This window comes from Cibotium barometz, chromosome 14, assembly GCF_041138505.1.
Source record: "Cibotium barometz isolate CiBa-2024 chromosome 14, ASM4113850v1, whole genome shotgun sequence".
NCBI lineage: Eukaryota > Viridiplantae > Streptophyta > Polypodiopsida > Cyatheales > Cibotiaceae > Cibotium > Cibotium barometz.
Genome location: NC_141059.1, coordinates 4173958 through 4189901, shown reverse-complemented (window position 1 = coordinate 4189901; position 15944 = coordinate 4173958). Strand labels below are relative to the sequence as shown.

The 15944-nt window shown below is 40.6% G+C and overlaps 1 protein-coding gene across 1 annotated transcript; it reads left to right on the top strand.

Annotated features, from left to right (window-relative positions):
• The first annotated feature begins 1411 nt into the window (after positions 1 to 1411).
• LOC147631578 (tetraspanin-7-like) lies at positions 1412 to 14849 on the top strand. Its single transcript, XM_086808949.1, has 3 exons — positions 1412 to 2135; positions 2462 to 2742; positions 14672 to 14849. The coding sequence occupies exons 1-3, from the start codon at positions 1569 to 1571 to the stop codon at positions 14847 to 14849; spliced, it is 1026 nt and encodes a 341-aa protein (XP_086665075.1). The 5' UTR covers positions 1412 to 1568.
• The last annotated feature ends 1095 nt before the right edge of the window (positions 14850 to 15944 follow it).

Here is a 15944-nt window from a genome sequence, read left to right as displayed (position 1 = left end):
TATATATAATAATTTTCTAATCAAACTACTTGATCCTAAATAATCCTCTTTCTTCTACTTCCTCACCTCCTTTCGCTTTGGATTATTTGCTCTCATCTCCTAAGTCCTTATTCTAATAGCTATTGTTCACTACCTTACGAGTTCTATTGGGGGTTTTTCATCCTTAATTTTGTTAAGAAACTTCATTTATATCTCCATTATACCATCATAATTTAGCTATGTCAAGCTGGATGATAAGTGATGCATGTGTTTATTATCCTATCTTGTAACACAAAGTCAATTTAGCTACCTTAAGCTAAATGATAAGTGATGTTTGTGTTTATTATCCTATCTTGTAACACATAATATGATCAATATGTGGTGTTTGTGGGGGGAGGGGAGGTGTTGGCCTAGGAATGTGTAAGATAACATGTGAATTCAACTCAAGGTATTTTAATTTGCATGGATTTAGAGAATAATCTACATACACAAAGGGATTTGTAGTTCAAGAAGTTAAGATTTTAGTCTAAATAGTAATAACTTTTCTACCTCTTAATTCACAAAAGGGGTGCATTAACTATAAGAAAAAAAAAATCGCAGATAAGGGGCTATCCACCAATACCTCTTAAGATCATGTATTTTATATAAGATTTTTGTGAAATTAAGCCACCCACTACACCCCCCCCCCCAATCCCACCCTTCTCCCCTCTTTGGCCCTACAAAAAGGAAATGTAGCCACATGTACATGAGGGCTCTCCCAAACTTGGGAAAAACAAAGACATGGGGAATATAAAGGTGTGTTGCCACCATGAGAGAAAGAAAGAGGGGGTGTAATAGCAAGGGTAGTGGACCTCAAAAGCCCACATTCAAGAAATGGGTAGATTCCATGTAGAGTAGTTTCCTGGCATCTTTCCATATCCTTTAAGGTTTTGATTGAAGCTTGGCAACATGGAGGCTTGAAAGAGAAGACATGTAAATATTGATAGTTATAAAATGTTTATTGTTCTCCTGGGCGATGACTTTTGGTTGCTCCCATCTTGAGTGCAAATAAAAATGAATAGGGGAATATATTGCTTTCATGAGTTGTATATAAAGCCAAACATGTAGAGATTGTGAGATTGCTTATGTGGTGGTGTTAGCACACATCTTGAGTACAAGTAAATATGAATAGGGAAATCTATTGCTTTCATGAGTTGATGATAAAGCCAACATGGGAATCTAGGAGAAAGAGTAATTCCATAAGGAGTTCTCTACTAATAAGAAACGAATGAAAATTGTAAGGAGGTCACATATTAAAAATCCAATGTGAAGGAAACCGCAATCAATGATCCCAAGCTTCCATAGAGTGACGTGTTTGGGGAGAGAGAATTATGATTTGCTTGCTAAGCTTCCATAGAGAGAGAATTATGATTTGCTTGCTGAGCAGCTAGTTATCAAACACGGAACCTCCTCGTGTACTCTAAGCGGCCGTTTGAGATGAACGCCCTCAGAAAAGAAATACCTCTTAGCGATGGACGGACGTGATGAAGGGCCGCAACAAAGCTGCTTAGGGCTTTCAATAAGAATGTGTTACGAGTAGTGGACTATTAATGATGGCCGATCATGCAGCTAGAGATTCTGGTGAATTGGAGCAGGAGCAACGGAATGGATTTAATCCCTCTGTAGTGGGGCATTGGATAAAGTTTGTGGAGCTCGCGTTGGCAATCCTGCTAATAGGGATGGGCAGTTTGTGGACAAGGAGGCGCGCGAGCATCTGCTCGTGCATGGTTTTTGTGGAAGGGGCGATGATGGGGGTGGGCATTGTGCTGGCCATTGTTGCTTGCGTGGGCTTGTTGGGTGCATTGTTGCGCGTGAAGGGGCTCTTGTGGGGGCACTTGTCGGCTCTTTTCGTGGTGGTGTTGTTGCTCTTCTGCTTCACGGTTTTCACACTGGAGGTGACCAGGGGCTCGGGATCCGGGCGGCCGGTCGACGGCAAGGAGTACCATGAGTTTGTGCTCACCGATTACCCCGCCTGGTTCCAGCGTCGCGTGCGCAGCCCTCAACGCTGGGGGAAAATCGCGGCGTGCTTGAAAAACTCGGGATTCTGTTCCACCCGCCTTCCTTATCAGGGCCGTGATCAGTCTCTTTACGATCACAGCCACCTTTCTCCAATCCAGGTTAACTCACATTTTTCACCCCTCATTGGCTTTTGCTTAATTAACTACGAACCAAGTTATGAGTAACTTCTTCTTTTCTTTTCTTTTTTTCTTTTTTGGGAGGGTGCATTTGTGTGTGCCGTGTGTGTTGTCGTCCGTCGTGGTGTAGCCCCTAGGTATCGAACCCGGGTCTTCATCGTAGAACCCGACGGTTCTACCATGTGAGCTACACGCCTATCGGCTTCTTCTGAGTAATTTCTCCTTATATGACAATACACAAACTATACATTCCGTAGGAGCTTAGTTACCTTTTTGATGCATAATCAATGGCTCTTATCTTTGGGCAGTCTGGATGCTGCAAACCTCCTCTCTCTTGCAACTATACCTACGTGGATGCAACCCATTGGACCCCACCTAGTGATGAGCAAGCACCTACAAGTTGGGATTGTGCATCTTGGAGCAACGACCCTTCCCAGTTGTGCTACCATTGCACCTCTTGTAAGGCCGGAGTGATACAAGCCACTAGGATTCGTTGGAAGAAAGCTCGCACGCTTCTTTTGCTTGTCCTTGTTGTCATCCTCACATTGTATGCTTTTTGTGGATGTGCCCTCTTTAAATCAGATAGTGTGTAAGTTTGTTATTATATATGTGTCACTCTACTAGTACTTCTACCATTTTTGTGCCGGTTCTTGCAAATATTTTTTTATGTTAAGAATTGAATCTGTCCAAGTTCTTAAACTCCGTCTTCTTTATCTATGGTTCACCACATATATGAAAAAAGGTAGTTTTTCACATTTCTTCCATATATATATAAAAGGTAGTTTATGGCATTTCTTCCATATATAATATTAAAAAAAGGTAGTTTATGTCATTTCTTCCATATTCATTCTCAAACAATACGATGGAAACCATATGGCATTACATAGTGAGAGAAACATGAAATCATCAAAGTAGTAGGAAGTGAGCTATAATTGATTTAAAGCTCAGCACGTGAATATGTTTAGAAAAAGGGTAGAAGAGGGGCTATAAAATTTTCGAACAGACTTTTGAAAAAGATTACACATCTTTATCGGTACTACTCAAATGCAAATGGTGAGAGGCCACCTATCATTGTGTGGCTTTTCCTTGTTTGCATTGCTATATTAGGGCTTGTGTATATGGTCCAAATGATATGGCCATGAATTGGCTTCTTATCATTTACATTACTATTGAACCATCTATATATGGTCAAAATGGACATGGCTATTACTTGGTTGTGAAAGGGGTGTATGGAGGGTCATGTGGGTCATGTAATATTTATGTGGGATTCTAAATTATTTTTGATATCGAAAATAGATCAAGACACCTAGTTGTTATAGTATCAAAGTGCTCTCCATCCCAATTAAGGAGACGAGTGACATTTTCATCCATATTCTCTACCACTTCCTCACTTGTTATTAACCATGTATTGTCAAAGCGTTCTTCATCCATATGCTCTACCACTTCCTCACTTTTTACCATATAGTTTCAAAGTGCTCTCCATTAAATTAATAACAAGTGACACCATATGAACATTTTGATTGCTTAATTACTTCTGATGGATGTTTTCTCCTAGGCTTCTTCTCTCTTCCCTCTTCCTCTTATGGGGTTATTGTGACCAACTTACGTAAGGATTACTACTTTGAGCTTCACAAAGAATAGTTGCACCACCAATTGGAGAAATATCCGGATCAATATGACAACGAGTGCAAGAGAAGTGTAGTATCAAGCTCTTCACATATAAGTGTTTTGCGAGATCCTTCTATGGTAGATTGGGGATGCTTGAAATACCATTGCACCATAGTGGTAACCATGCTAGTAGTTAGTTCAAGGGTGATTCCACTAAAGCTTGTGTCAATATTACAATGGCACAAGATCATACGCTAAACAATTAAACACATGCATATATTCACCACATTGGCTTCCTTCTATTCTAAGACTCATACGGCATCACATTGTTCAAAGCTTTGGTGGGGCATCTTCTCAAAACATAAGCTACACACATAATTGCCTCCATCCAAAATGTACGAGGTAGGCTCTTGCCTCTAACCATACAATGTGCCATCTCCATAAGAGACATGTTCTTTCATTCAGCCACACCATTTTGATGAGGTGTGTATGACCTAGTACATTGGTCTATAATACCCCTCTCTTTCATCAAGAATGCATTGAACTCATGTGACCTATACTCCCCCCTTAAAATGTGCAAAGCATCAGAATCCGTCCAAAATGTATGAGGTAGGCTCTTGACTTTAACCATACAACGTGCCATCTCCATAAGAGACCTATTCTTTCATTTAGCCACACCGTTTTGATGAGGTGTGTATGACCCGATACCCCTCTCTTTCAAGAATGCATTGAACTCATGTGACCTATACTCCCCCCTTAATCGCGTCAGAAGCTTATGACCGCTAAAATTTTCAGCCATGGCCAAGAAAAATTTAAATCATGCAAAACCCTTTGATTTGTTATTCAATGGATACACCCAAGTGTGATGTGTACGGCACAATACATTGGTGAGATGAATAATACTCCTCTCTTTCAGGAATGCATTAAACTCATGTGACATGTACTCCCCCCTCAATCTATCCAAAGCACCAAAAGCTTATGATCCCTGAAATTTTCAGCCATGGCCAAGAAAAATGTAAAGCATGCAAAGCCCTCTGATTTGTTCTTTAATGGATACACCCAAGTGTGGCATGTAGCATCATCAATATGAAGGTAATAAAATATAGATACCCCCAACATATGAGATCCGCATAGGACCAGATACATCACTGTGAACAAGCTATAATTTGCAAATCTCCAACTAATCTAGCCTTCAAAAATGAGGCACGTTGCATTTTGCCAAGTATGCATCCTTCACACATGTTTAACAAGCACTTTATAACTGACGGCGGCAAGTCACACACCATCATGTCATGCCTATTGAGGCAAAGTAAACTGTTGGACATCAGATGATCAAACTATTGAGGCAAAGTAAACTGTTGGACATCAGATGATCAAATTGAGCATGCCACAACTTTGTGTTGGTAAAAAACTGTAGTATTAATTCCAAAGCATCTTTTGATGCACTCCTCTAATACACATCATCTTATATAATCCATGGGATAATATACCAGTAATGATAATGACATCCCCTTCATTGCACAATGATCATGCATTGTGCATCTGTCATCCATAAACTAAAGAACAAGGGTTGCCTATGAAATCACCACTCAAATCAAAATGAGGTTTTTGTTAATGTCAAGTACATTCAAAACATCCTTGAGATTAATGACATCTCCATACGCTACAATAAGCAAAATTTGAACAATGCCTTTCATGTCATATGATGCATTGTTGGCACACGTGATAGTGTAATGTGCTTAGAAGCACCACTGTTAAAGTATGAAGCATGTTTGGATTCTGTCATATTGGCATGCATTTTGTGTGATTTGAAGGATCATACACACACATGTGACCATAAATGCCTAATTAGATTAAGCCATGTTCATTGACTCTTCCTTCATAGCACCTAACATGTTGTCTCTGCTGACATGATGTTTTGCTTCTTTTCTTTTCACCTTCAATGTGCTTTTGGCATTCTTCATCAAGGTGTTCGGGATTTTGCCACTTCTTCTTCTCCTTATCCTCATCTTTGGTTGAGGGGTTGAGTAAGTGGTGGTGGATGCAATGGCCTTACCCATATAGGCTTGGTGGTGGTGGTTGATGGCTTTCTTAACTTACCCTTATTTTTATGTGAGGGAGCAAAACCTTGATCTCCAAAAATCATGCTTGACCGGTTTAACCAAGAAACTAAAGCAAAAAATGCACTTTTAAATCATTGATAGTATCAAATGGTGCTCTTGAAAGAAGAGAACATACTTATAAACCTAATGCATAGGCCCAAAGATATTTTTCCACTAATACACATCACATCAATGTATGACCACATAGGATAGTTGGTTCCATCCAACTTATCCTTTGCAAGCTTACCAAACAAATCACTCGTTCCTTCCATTATGTTGTGCTGTCCCAAATGATTCCACATTATTGTAAATGCATGTAGCAAAGTATGAACACAAGCAAGGGAAAAAGAGCGAGTACCAACTAGAAAATTTGGTTGGAATTTGATAGATGACAGTAGTCACATATAAACGGATAGCACAAATGTACATGAATGATTGCCAATAACGATAACGATCAAATTATGACAAGCACAAATCGAAAAATAAAAGTCCAAGAATTGGACAATCAAACTTCAAGATTCACATAATCAAACTCTAGGAACTGTACGATCAAAGATCAAGAATCAAACAATCAGAGTCTATGAATTACACATTCAGACTCAAGGAATTGTTCATCAAAGACAAGTTAGATCATCGATCATAGACAAGTTAGATTACCGATTGGAGAATCTGATGACCAAAGTTGGATCACAGAAGTCAGATCACTGAAATCGGATCACCAAAGTTGGATCACCAAAGCCAAAGTCGGATATCACCGGGGTACTTTTTTTAGCTAGCAATTACAAGTGAACAGTTGAATCGTAACACATAGGTACCTCTAACATTACTCTCTCTCTCTCTCTCTCTCTCTCTCTCTCTCTCTCTCTCTCTCTGGATATTGACACATGTACACACCAACACATTTTACACTTTTGTAAGATATTGATAAAATTCGCTTCCATACATGAGACATTGAATACAAAATCCATGGAAAACACCAATAAGTGTTCTTGGTTGAAATCATAACACATATAGGACATCTCTCTCTCTCTCTCTCTCTCTCTCTCTCTCTCTCTCTCTCTCTCTCTCTCTCTCTCTCTCTCTCTCTCTCTCTTTGTGTTTATTAATACATGTACACTCCAACACATTGCACACTTTTGCGAGATATTGATAAAAGTCACTTTCATACATGAGACATTGAATACAAAATCCATGGAAAACACCAAGAAGTGTTCTTGAGATCATAACACATAGGTACCTCTAACATTACTCTCTCTCTCTCTCTCTCTCTCTCTCTCTCTCTCTCTCTCTCTCTCTCTCTCTCTCTCGGGATAAGGAGTCATGTACACACCAAAACATTGCACGCTTTTGCAAGATATTGATCAAAGCCTCTTACATACATGAGAAAGTGAATACAAAATTCATGGAAAACATCAATAAGTGTTTTTGGCAACCAATAACATGGTCATCTCCATGACTTATATTCCATATGGGGCACTAGCACTACTTAAAGTTGCATGATCTTGCTGGTTTATGTTGGGTTGTGGAGGTCCCTCCCGATTCAAATACTAATATGGGTTGGTCATGTTAGGCTATGGTATACCATAAGGGTATGGCATCATTGCCAGTATCATTTCTACTCCCAGTGGTGGGGTGGATAATAATCAAGTTGTTGGGCTATATGGTAGCTCCAAGTGGTGGTGGATAGTAAGAAAGTTGCTAACCTGTAGATGTAGCACCACGTGATACATATGCATCATGCCCTGGCAACCATTGGGGTTATCAATGCCAAAGTTCCTCCAACAAAATTTGAGGTTGAGTGCTTGCTTGAATAATTTTATTGGGTTCTTTTCCTTGAAACCACGTGGAACCCAGGTCTATGGGCACATCTTGAAAATGAACCAACTCTTGATTCTAGCACAACCAATCATTTTCTATGCTTATACAATGTCAGCGACACTCCTTGTATGCCTTAGCCATGATACAAATCCCTGCAAAGCAATAAAGGACTAGTTCCCCCTCCATTGTGAAAGTACCAAAGCCACCTGCCAAAATGAAAAAAAACTTAAGATCAATGTCTTACATTATATCGAATCATTACCTTGCAGTCTCAATGGGTTGCTCAGCTACACCACCTCGTAGTGGATGATTATATGTCCCCCTAATATGAGTGGCATGCTTTCCTTTTTTAGGTGGAGTGACTCACTCAAAAGGTCAGTGTAGTGTGTAAACCCATAGGTCATTAGCTAATGCATCATTACCGTTCACTCTCATATATGTTGGAGGTCGTGAGTGTCGAACAAACACCCCAACAATCAGCATTATTACCTACACACTCATGACATACACCTCGTTTGTTTGAATAATAATTTAGAGTTTAGATGAAAAGAAAGTGGTGGTTCATACCTCTTCAAAATCTATCTCATCAAAGCAATGGTAACTCTCTTGCTCTTGTTGTCTTCGCTATGTCACCAAAATGATCATCGATGCAAGTGGTTAGAAAGGTTCCATCCTCTCTTAAGAACTCATTGGCAAGCACACATGTAGCCTCAACAAGCTCTTTCTTCCAAATGTTTCAGCAGCAGCAGTGAGGGACTAGCAAAGTGTCTTTATCTATAGGCAACCCTGTTGGAAAATGTGCCCACACTATTGAACATCATCCCAACGATGAGGGCTGGCTTCCTATATTTTCGGACTTGTTCAAGCCCCCAGCAAACTTTGCCAGCCTACTCTAATGCCTGGGAGCCAAGTTAATATTAAAACCTTGTTGGAACTAGAAATACTTATGTTCAAAGTTGGGGTTTTCTTGCACTTACTCTGAGATGTTTCTCCCAATTATATTGTCAGCTATATCAGTGATGGTTCCCAAATATCCATGTGCTTTAGTGATATATTTTGAAACACTTGTATACAAAAACAAAACATGGTTATATAAAAAAACATGGTTACACAATTAAACACGTGCTTTAAAGGAAACGATTACAACAGCCATAAAGAACGTCAGTGACCATTACTACTTGGAGGAATTTCTGAACTAGCTATGTTATTATCTTCATCCTCCTCCACCTCCTTATCTTCCTTGTTATGATCATCCTCCTCTGCCTCATCATCATCCTCCTTATCTTCCCTTGCAACCTTTATTTTTTTGGTGACTTTATTCCTTTTTTGGACACCAATTCTCTCCACATTTGACTTGCCACCTTTTTTCGTGCCAAGATTAGTTTCACCTTTGTCTTGCACACTTGTATCTTTTGCGACATTTGTAGGAAATGCTTCCCCACTGTCTACCCTTGTTACACTTTCTTGCCATGGCCTGTAGGTTGCTTGGATCCCTCAGCTCCATACCGCTTAGGTTGATGTAGATATGCTTCATAAAATTACGTCAAACAAATGGATAACATGGAGCAAGGTATGCAATATATCACATGGAGCAAGGCATGGAACTATACCTTTCCACAAGGCCTCCTCATTTGGAGGAGTATGTCCCATTAGCATAATCTAGCCACCATAGGCACAAACTCCAAACCTCTTCTCCGGTAAGTTATTCTTGTTGAAATATACAAGTGAATAGGGTGTGTGCGGGAACAAGCCCTTAGCAAGAGGCTGTAAAAGAGAATCTATAAATGTGAGAGAAGCTGTGAAAAGGTGAAAAGTATCTACTAGGAGAGAATAAAGGATAGCATGAGGAGATTTAGAGCTGTGGAGATATTTTGGGAAGAGGTGGAGAGAATCAAGCAAAAGAGGTGGAGTGAATCAAGGAGAAATCAGTGGGATTAGATGCTTAGATGTAAACTCTATAAGTTGAGGCATTGGCCTAATGAGAATTTGCTGGTTTTTGATTATCCATGCCTACATTAAGCTATCAGTTAATTGCTCACTAATCACTTCTTAATTATCATCTAATCTCTTTTCTAATGATGTTGATTCTAGCATTTGATCCACCATAGCTCATCACATTGCTGCAAATTTAACAATTCTATCCAGATATATGCCATTATCCTCAAGCTCATTCAACACACACTCATCTACGGGATGACGAAGCTCGGGGAAAGAAACTATGTCCTTCATCATCAAAACCCACCACCTAGTAAAAAATAGGACAATTCAAAAGTATTCTTATTAGCATATCTATACCTAGTGCACAAGCTCGTGGAATGAAGTATTCTATTCTATGCATACCTATATATAGTGCGTCTTGCTATACACATGAGGTGTGGCTGAGTTGATGCTATGACCGAAGACCGCATCACTTTTTGCCAAGACACAAATGCGATGTCGAACTGTTTTGCTGTGCTTAGATAATCTTTCCATGGCATTATTCCCTTTAATTCTCCTCCCTGGTGAACCTCCTGCAAAGATTGTCTTCTCTTCTTCCACTTTGCACTTCATATCAAGTGATGTGGTTATTAAGTGATGCCAATACATGTGCTTGTTGAAGAATGTGTAGAATGCAATTCCTCAACATTGTACACGTGCAAACTTCATGGCAATGTCTCCTTTAGAAATTATTTGAACCAACTTGCCCTTTCTACACAAATAGAGCAGCCATACATTACACTCTTAGACTTTATTTGAACCAACTTACGTTTTTTACACAGCAAACTAGACTTACTCATTTGGAGGCAAGCTAGAGCGGGCAATGAGTTGTAGCTTCTCTATTGTGAATTTTTGTTGCTTCTCATAGCTCATGCATGCCAAGAACCACCTAAGTCATCTTTCGGCTATGATGACTTGCTATGTTTAAAGAGGGATTGCAATCATGACTTCTTCCATGGAAGTCGATTTCCAGGTCAAGGTAATGAAACTGAACATTGTTTTGTTTTCAAGATGTCTACTAAAGGACCAACCTCAAGTGTGAACTCGTCACTCAATAGAATAAGGCATTTAGGGAATGGTGATCTAAGAAGAGCTTGGCTCCAATTTGACCACACTAGATGCATCATGGATTAGGTAATAATGGCTTGTCATGTTTATGATCCAAGGTAGTAACAATGGCTTGTTGCTAATAATAATGGCTTTTGAAAAAAACTAGTTCTTTGTTATTAGCTCTTTTAGCATATTGACTTTTAGTGCAGCCTACAGGAGCTTCTAACTATTGCAACTTGCGAGATGAAAGAGGAGGACAAGACTTCCCAAGTATTGTTTTGGGAGTGCATAAATAATGTCATGGTGACACGGATTTGAAAAGGCTGACTTCTTTGGCTTTATGGTAGATGAAGCCCAAGAAAATTGGAATGCCATTAGAGAAGTCTACAATGAAGGACAAGAAATGAAAGGTCGAAATGCTCATGTTTGTTTCATTGGTCACAACACCTAAATATACATACCGCAAAGTATGTTGTAAATGCCTTCCAAGGTGTGCATAAGAGCATGTGCAATAAGTGGCAGACCAACAAAAAAGGCAGCAGTAGCTCAAGGGTGACTTATCCGACAATGGTGGCGTGGTTGAAATGTAAGAGATTCAGATATACCTGCCAACCTTTGGCTGAGCTGGTGGGAAGTGCACATTGCACATTGGGGCAATGTAATGATTTTGGTATGTATAAGAACCATTTTCTTTAAAAACAATGTCTTTAATGGTGTTTATAATATGTCTCTAACTATTGCATAGGTGGAGAAGAGCGGTGATCAGTCATGTACACCACAAACAAACTTGTCAGAGTCTAAACATGGAAGCTGGTAGCCGAGAAGGCTTTCAAACAAAAAATAACACTCTACAATGCATGTGCAGACTTGGTTAATGCTTTATTACAGAGTGCAAAGAAAAATTCATACATGATCGGCAAGCATATCAGAGTAGGTCCAACTCTTGAAAAGCTAATTGAGAGGGAAAATGTGCATACTTCAAGCCCAGCACAAGTTGTAAGGACAATAAAGAGTACCACTTCAGGTACACCCATGTACAAGGCCTCAACTCCTTTGGCACGTGATCGAGAATTAGCCCGACAACAAGAGACAACAATGTAATGTAATTGATGAAGCTAGTCATAGACCTGAGTATAACGTGGATGATGATGTTAGTCATAGACCTGAGTAATTGATGTGGATGATGATGCTAGTCATAGACCTGAGTACAACATGCATGTGAGAGATAGGAAGTCTATTGGACATCACAGGAAAATACAATTCATGGATGAAGATGTGGACATAAGAAATGAATCGAGTAACAACATCATAATGGAAGCACCCATACACAAGACATTTTGGGTTAGAACTCCAAAGGGCAACAGAGTAAGGTGTTTGTGTTATATAGGTAGTAGTAAGTGTGGTCGCATGATTGTAGGATGTGCAAAAGGAGTACCTACACCATCATTTTTTTCAATAAGGTCCCATGCTGCTGGGAAGAGTAGTCAAATGATGTGGTTTTGCAATAATGACATATGCATACATGGGTTGTGGACAAGAACATTGACCATCCCCCAGACAATGTGCCTACTGTATGGCCAGTGGGGGGCTGAAGGCACAAATTTGATAGTTGAGGAGGTAAACGCATTGGTGCTTGTTGCAGGCTATAGCTTACAGAGCAAGCCATTGGGAAGGGATCAACAAACTTCATTGATCTCAAGTCAACCAAAAGTTCCTAGAGGAGAAACAAACAAAATAAAAAATGATATGTCACAAGATGGTCGTCGCACAAGATACATAACAAGCATTTCAAAAGAAGCTACAAAAAGGATCAAGAAAGCACTAGATATGAATGCACAAGTTACACAAGTGCAACTATTTCAATCCTCCAAACATGAGGCTTTCACCATTGACACATTTGGAGAAGAGTTCTCATGAGGGAAGTTATGATGTTCATATCAAAATGCATCCATCATGCTTATGTCTAGATTTTTTAGGAAGGGTCAACCAACAAAAAACCTACTCAGCATGCAAGCACTTGTACTTTGTGTACATGAGAGTCATGGGATTGTGTTAAAATGAAAATATGCCTATTCACCAACCAATTTTGACAAAAATGGAAGTAACCAAATGTCTACACAGAGAATGAGCCTACCCTAAATTGGTTTACTGGGGATAAGTCATTTTCCTAATTTAACTTCAAAGATGTATGGGATGTGCAAAAATGTTCTGGGTATCATTTTATTGGAACAATTTCCATGGAGTACTTTTATTTGAGCTTGTATCATTTTATTGGAATGCATCATTTTATTGGAGTAATTTTATTTTGCTATTGAGAGAGATAGATGAGAGACAAATATATATATATATATATATAGAAAAGAGAGAGAGAGAGAGAGAGAGAGAGAGAGAGAGAGAGAGAGAGACCGAGAGCCCCCCATTATTAAAAAATTGCTCGCCATTTTTAGGTTTATGCTCGCTCGTAATTGCTTGCCAAAAATAAATCACCTAGATCACCAAAGTTGGATCACTGGGATGGCTTGATCGGAGAGTTGATCGCCAATTGAAATTTTTGCAATCGCTTGGCATAACCAAACTTTGGACATTGTGATCAAGCTCCTACAATCATTGACGAGATCGAACTTTTGGAATTGCATTCAAACTTCCAAAATTGATGATTGAACCACAAATTGTGGCAATTACAAAACTAGGAATCATCAATCTAAATAGAAATCAGGTGATCAAAAGTGCAAGCCATTTTAGATTCGATCGATTTCATAAGCGAGCGATCATCACAGAGTCGAGTGATCTTATCCTACCACATGTCAAGGAGCGGTGGTGAAGTGATGTGGGGATTAACTGTTGGATCTAGATAAAACTTGATGATGCATTTGCATAATTCCAATTGTGAGCTGAATCGCGCAAAGCAAGCAAATGGCTTGTTCTACTGCTATTAAGTTGAATCACCTCTAAGATGAATTGCCTACTGACTATTGTTGAATGTAAATATGCCTGAAGTGAGTGCTACAATGTTTGCAAATGGTCCAGGAGTTGTTACTGATACAGATTTGGTATAAGAGAATTGGACATGTAAATATGCAAAGAATGAAGTCTACTGCAAACTAAAGAAATTGTGACAGGGCTGCCTAAGTTTAAAGTTAAAGGTATGCAGAAAGTTTGTGAAAAGCAAACAAAACATGTATTTCCACATGACAGAAATGTGAGCAGGAATGTACTAGATGTTGTGCATTCAGATGTATGGGATCCTACCTGCATCTTGCCTGCAGCCAGGTACTACGTAACATTCATTGATGACCACATGAGGAAAGTGTGGGTGTATTTCATGAAGGAGAAGAGTGAAGTGTTCACTCATTAAGGATAAGAGCTGTTAAAAGTCGTATCTCAAAGTGGGGTGGTAGTCGGCCATTTCACTTGTGAGGGTATATATACCCATGCCCACCCATTGTATTAATCAACCTATTCATTGCTAATACATATCAAAGCTGTTCGCCAACCTCTCTCTCTTTCTCTCTCTCTCTCTCTGCGTCAACTTCTCTCTACGTGTGTGTGTATTCCGCTGCACCAGCTTTGACATGGTATCAGAGCTTCTGGCTCAATGATCCTCAAGCGCAGGTAGGAGCAGTTGAGAACAAGAGCTGCGTTTTTTTTTGGCTTGCGTGATGTATTGGCGGCGATCGTGAAAGGTGGTGTAGTGCTGCTGTACTTTGGCTTCGCTATCAGGTGAGGGGCTGTGTTGTACTTCGGCGTTGCTGCAGACAAGGTGAGGAGGGACTGGGGCGGCACTTTGCATTTTTGTTCCAATAGCGCTTGGTGGCGCAAGGTTGCACACCACAAGCGGCTGCAGCGAGCAAGAGCTTCGGTGCTGCGTTTTCTCCTGGTTGGTTGTGGGCTTGCGTTTTCCTGCCCTATTGCTGGTCGGCCAGTTTTTTAGAGCACTTTGGAGGCTGTTTTTGCTTTGGACAGCATCATAGCAGGCCAGGAGGGCACCGGTGATGCAAGGGTGGAGCCTCGGGAGTGGAATCCAGGACGCGGCCAAGACTTGCAGGTCAAAGTGCTCGAGGACTCGAGACGAGATTTCAACTGTGTTGACTGTTACAAGAGGGCGTCGACTACCTACGGAGAGGAGGTTTGGATCGACTGAGAAGATCTTGGACGGAGTTTATGAGATGGGTCTCCCGTGTTCAAGCAAGGACGACAAACTGAATGGCGACAATTATGCGCATTGGAACTTGATCATGAGGCTATGGTTTAGCAGAAAAGGCTTATGGGACATTGTTGATGGCTCGGAGGAACGTCCCCGAAGGGATAGCAATCGGTTCACACGTCTTCAGGAGGAGGAGTTTCTCAAATCTCTTGTGGATTGGGATGCTCACAATGCGAAGGCGATGTCGGCGATTGCAGAATCTCTCACCAAGGAAATTTCCCCTGCCATTCAGACTTTAAAGACTGCCAAGGAAATGTGGTCAAAGCTTGCAGGAATGTTTGATCGAGACTCAACAATGCGAGCAGTAACCCTTCTCGGCCAGTTGTTTTCCATCAAGTTTGAAACCGGGACCTCTATGCAGTCACTTCTAATGAAGGCAAAGGTTATCCATGATCAGTTATCGGCTATGAATAGTGCATTAACTAGTACCCAGTTAGCTGCCTTGGTTCTTACGAAGTTGCCTGAGGAGTACGAGATGGTCTCGAGGGCATTACGCTTACAAGTCACGAAGGAAAAGCTGGAATTTGATGATCTCAGCTCTTTTCTCATTGAGGAGGAAGCAGTGCTCATTTCCCAAGGCAAGATTCGGGTTCCGAAGGATGTAGAATCAGCACATGCTGCATCGAAATCCAATAAGAAGTCTAGGAGCCGTTGTTATAAGTGCGGAAAGCGAGGGCATTTGGCTCGGGATTGCAAATCCAAAGCTAAAACTCAAGGCTCGACAAATGACAAAGGCAAAGGCAAAGCTGACGAGGATGACAGTGACAGTGATTCTAAGAGGGATGCTACGGCGTCTGCCAGTGTGGCGAGGACTTCACTGGCACATACTCCAGCATTCTAGCTTGGTGGATGGATGCTACCACGTGCTTCAGCCAGAGAGAGGCATGTGAGTGGCAGAGAGGGGCAGTCTATGCTCCCGTTTTTGGTGATTTGGACCCGTGTGTCGGAGTTCAAGGCACATGCATCTGGCATGGAACAGCTTGACAAATCTATGGACGTGATGTGTTCGCAGTTCATTGTGGTAACATTATG

What these genes read in the sequence shown, in the direction of transcription:
- LOC147631578 (XM_086808949.1), top strand. Translation starts at nt 1,569, where the DNA reads ATGATGGCCGATCATGCAGCTAGAGATTCTGGTGAATTGGAGCAGGAG. An exon ending in GCCACCTTTCTCCAATCCAG is followed by an intron (nt 2,136 to 2,461) that starts GTTAACTCACAT and finishes ATCTTTGGGCAG; the next exon opens with TCTGGATGCTGCAAACCTCC. An exon ending in CTCTTTAAATCAGATAGTGT is followed by an intron (nt 2,743 to 14,671) that starts GTAAGTTTGTTA and finishes TGCTTTGGACAG; the next exon opens with CATCATAGCAGGCCAGGAGG.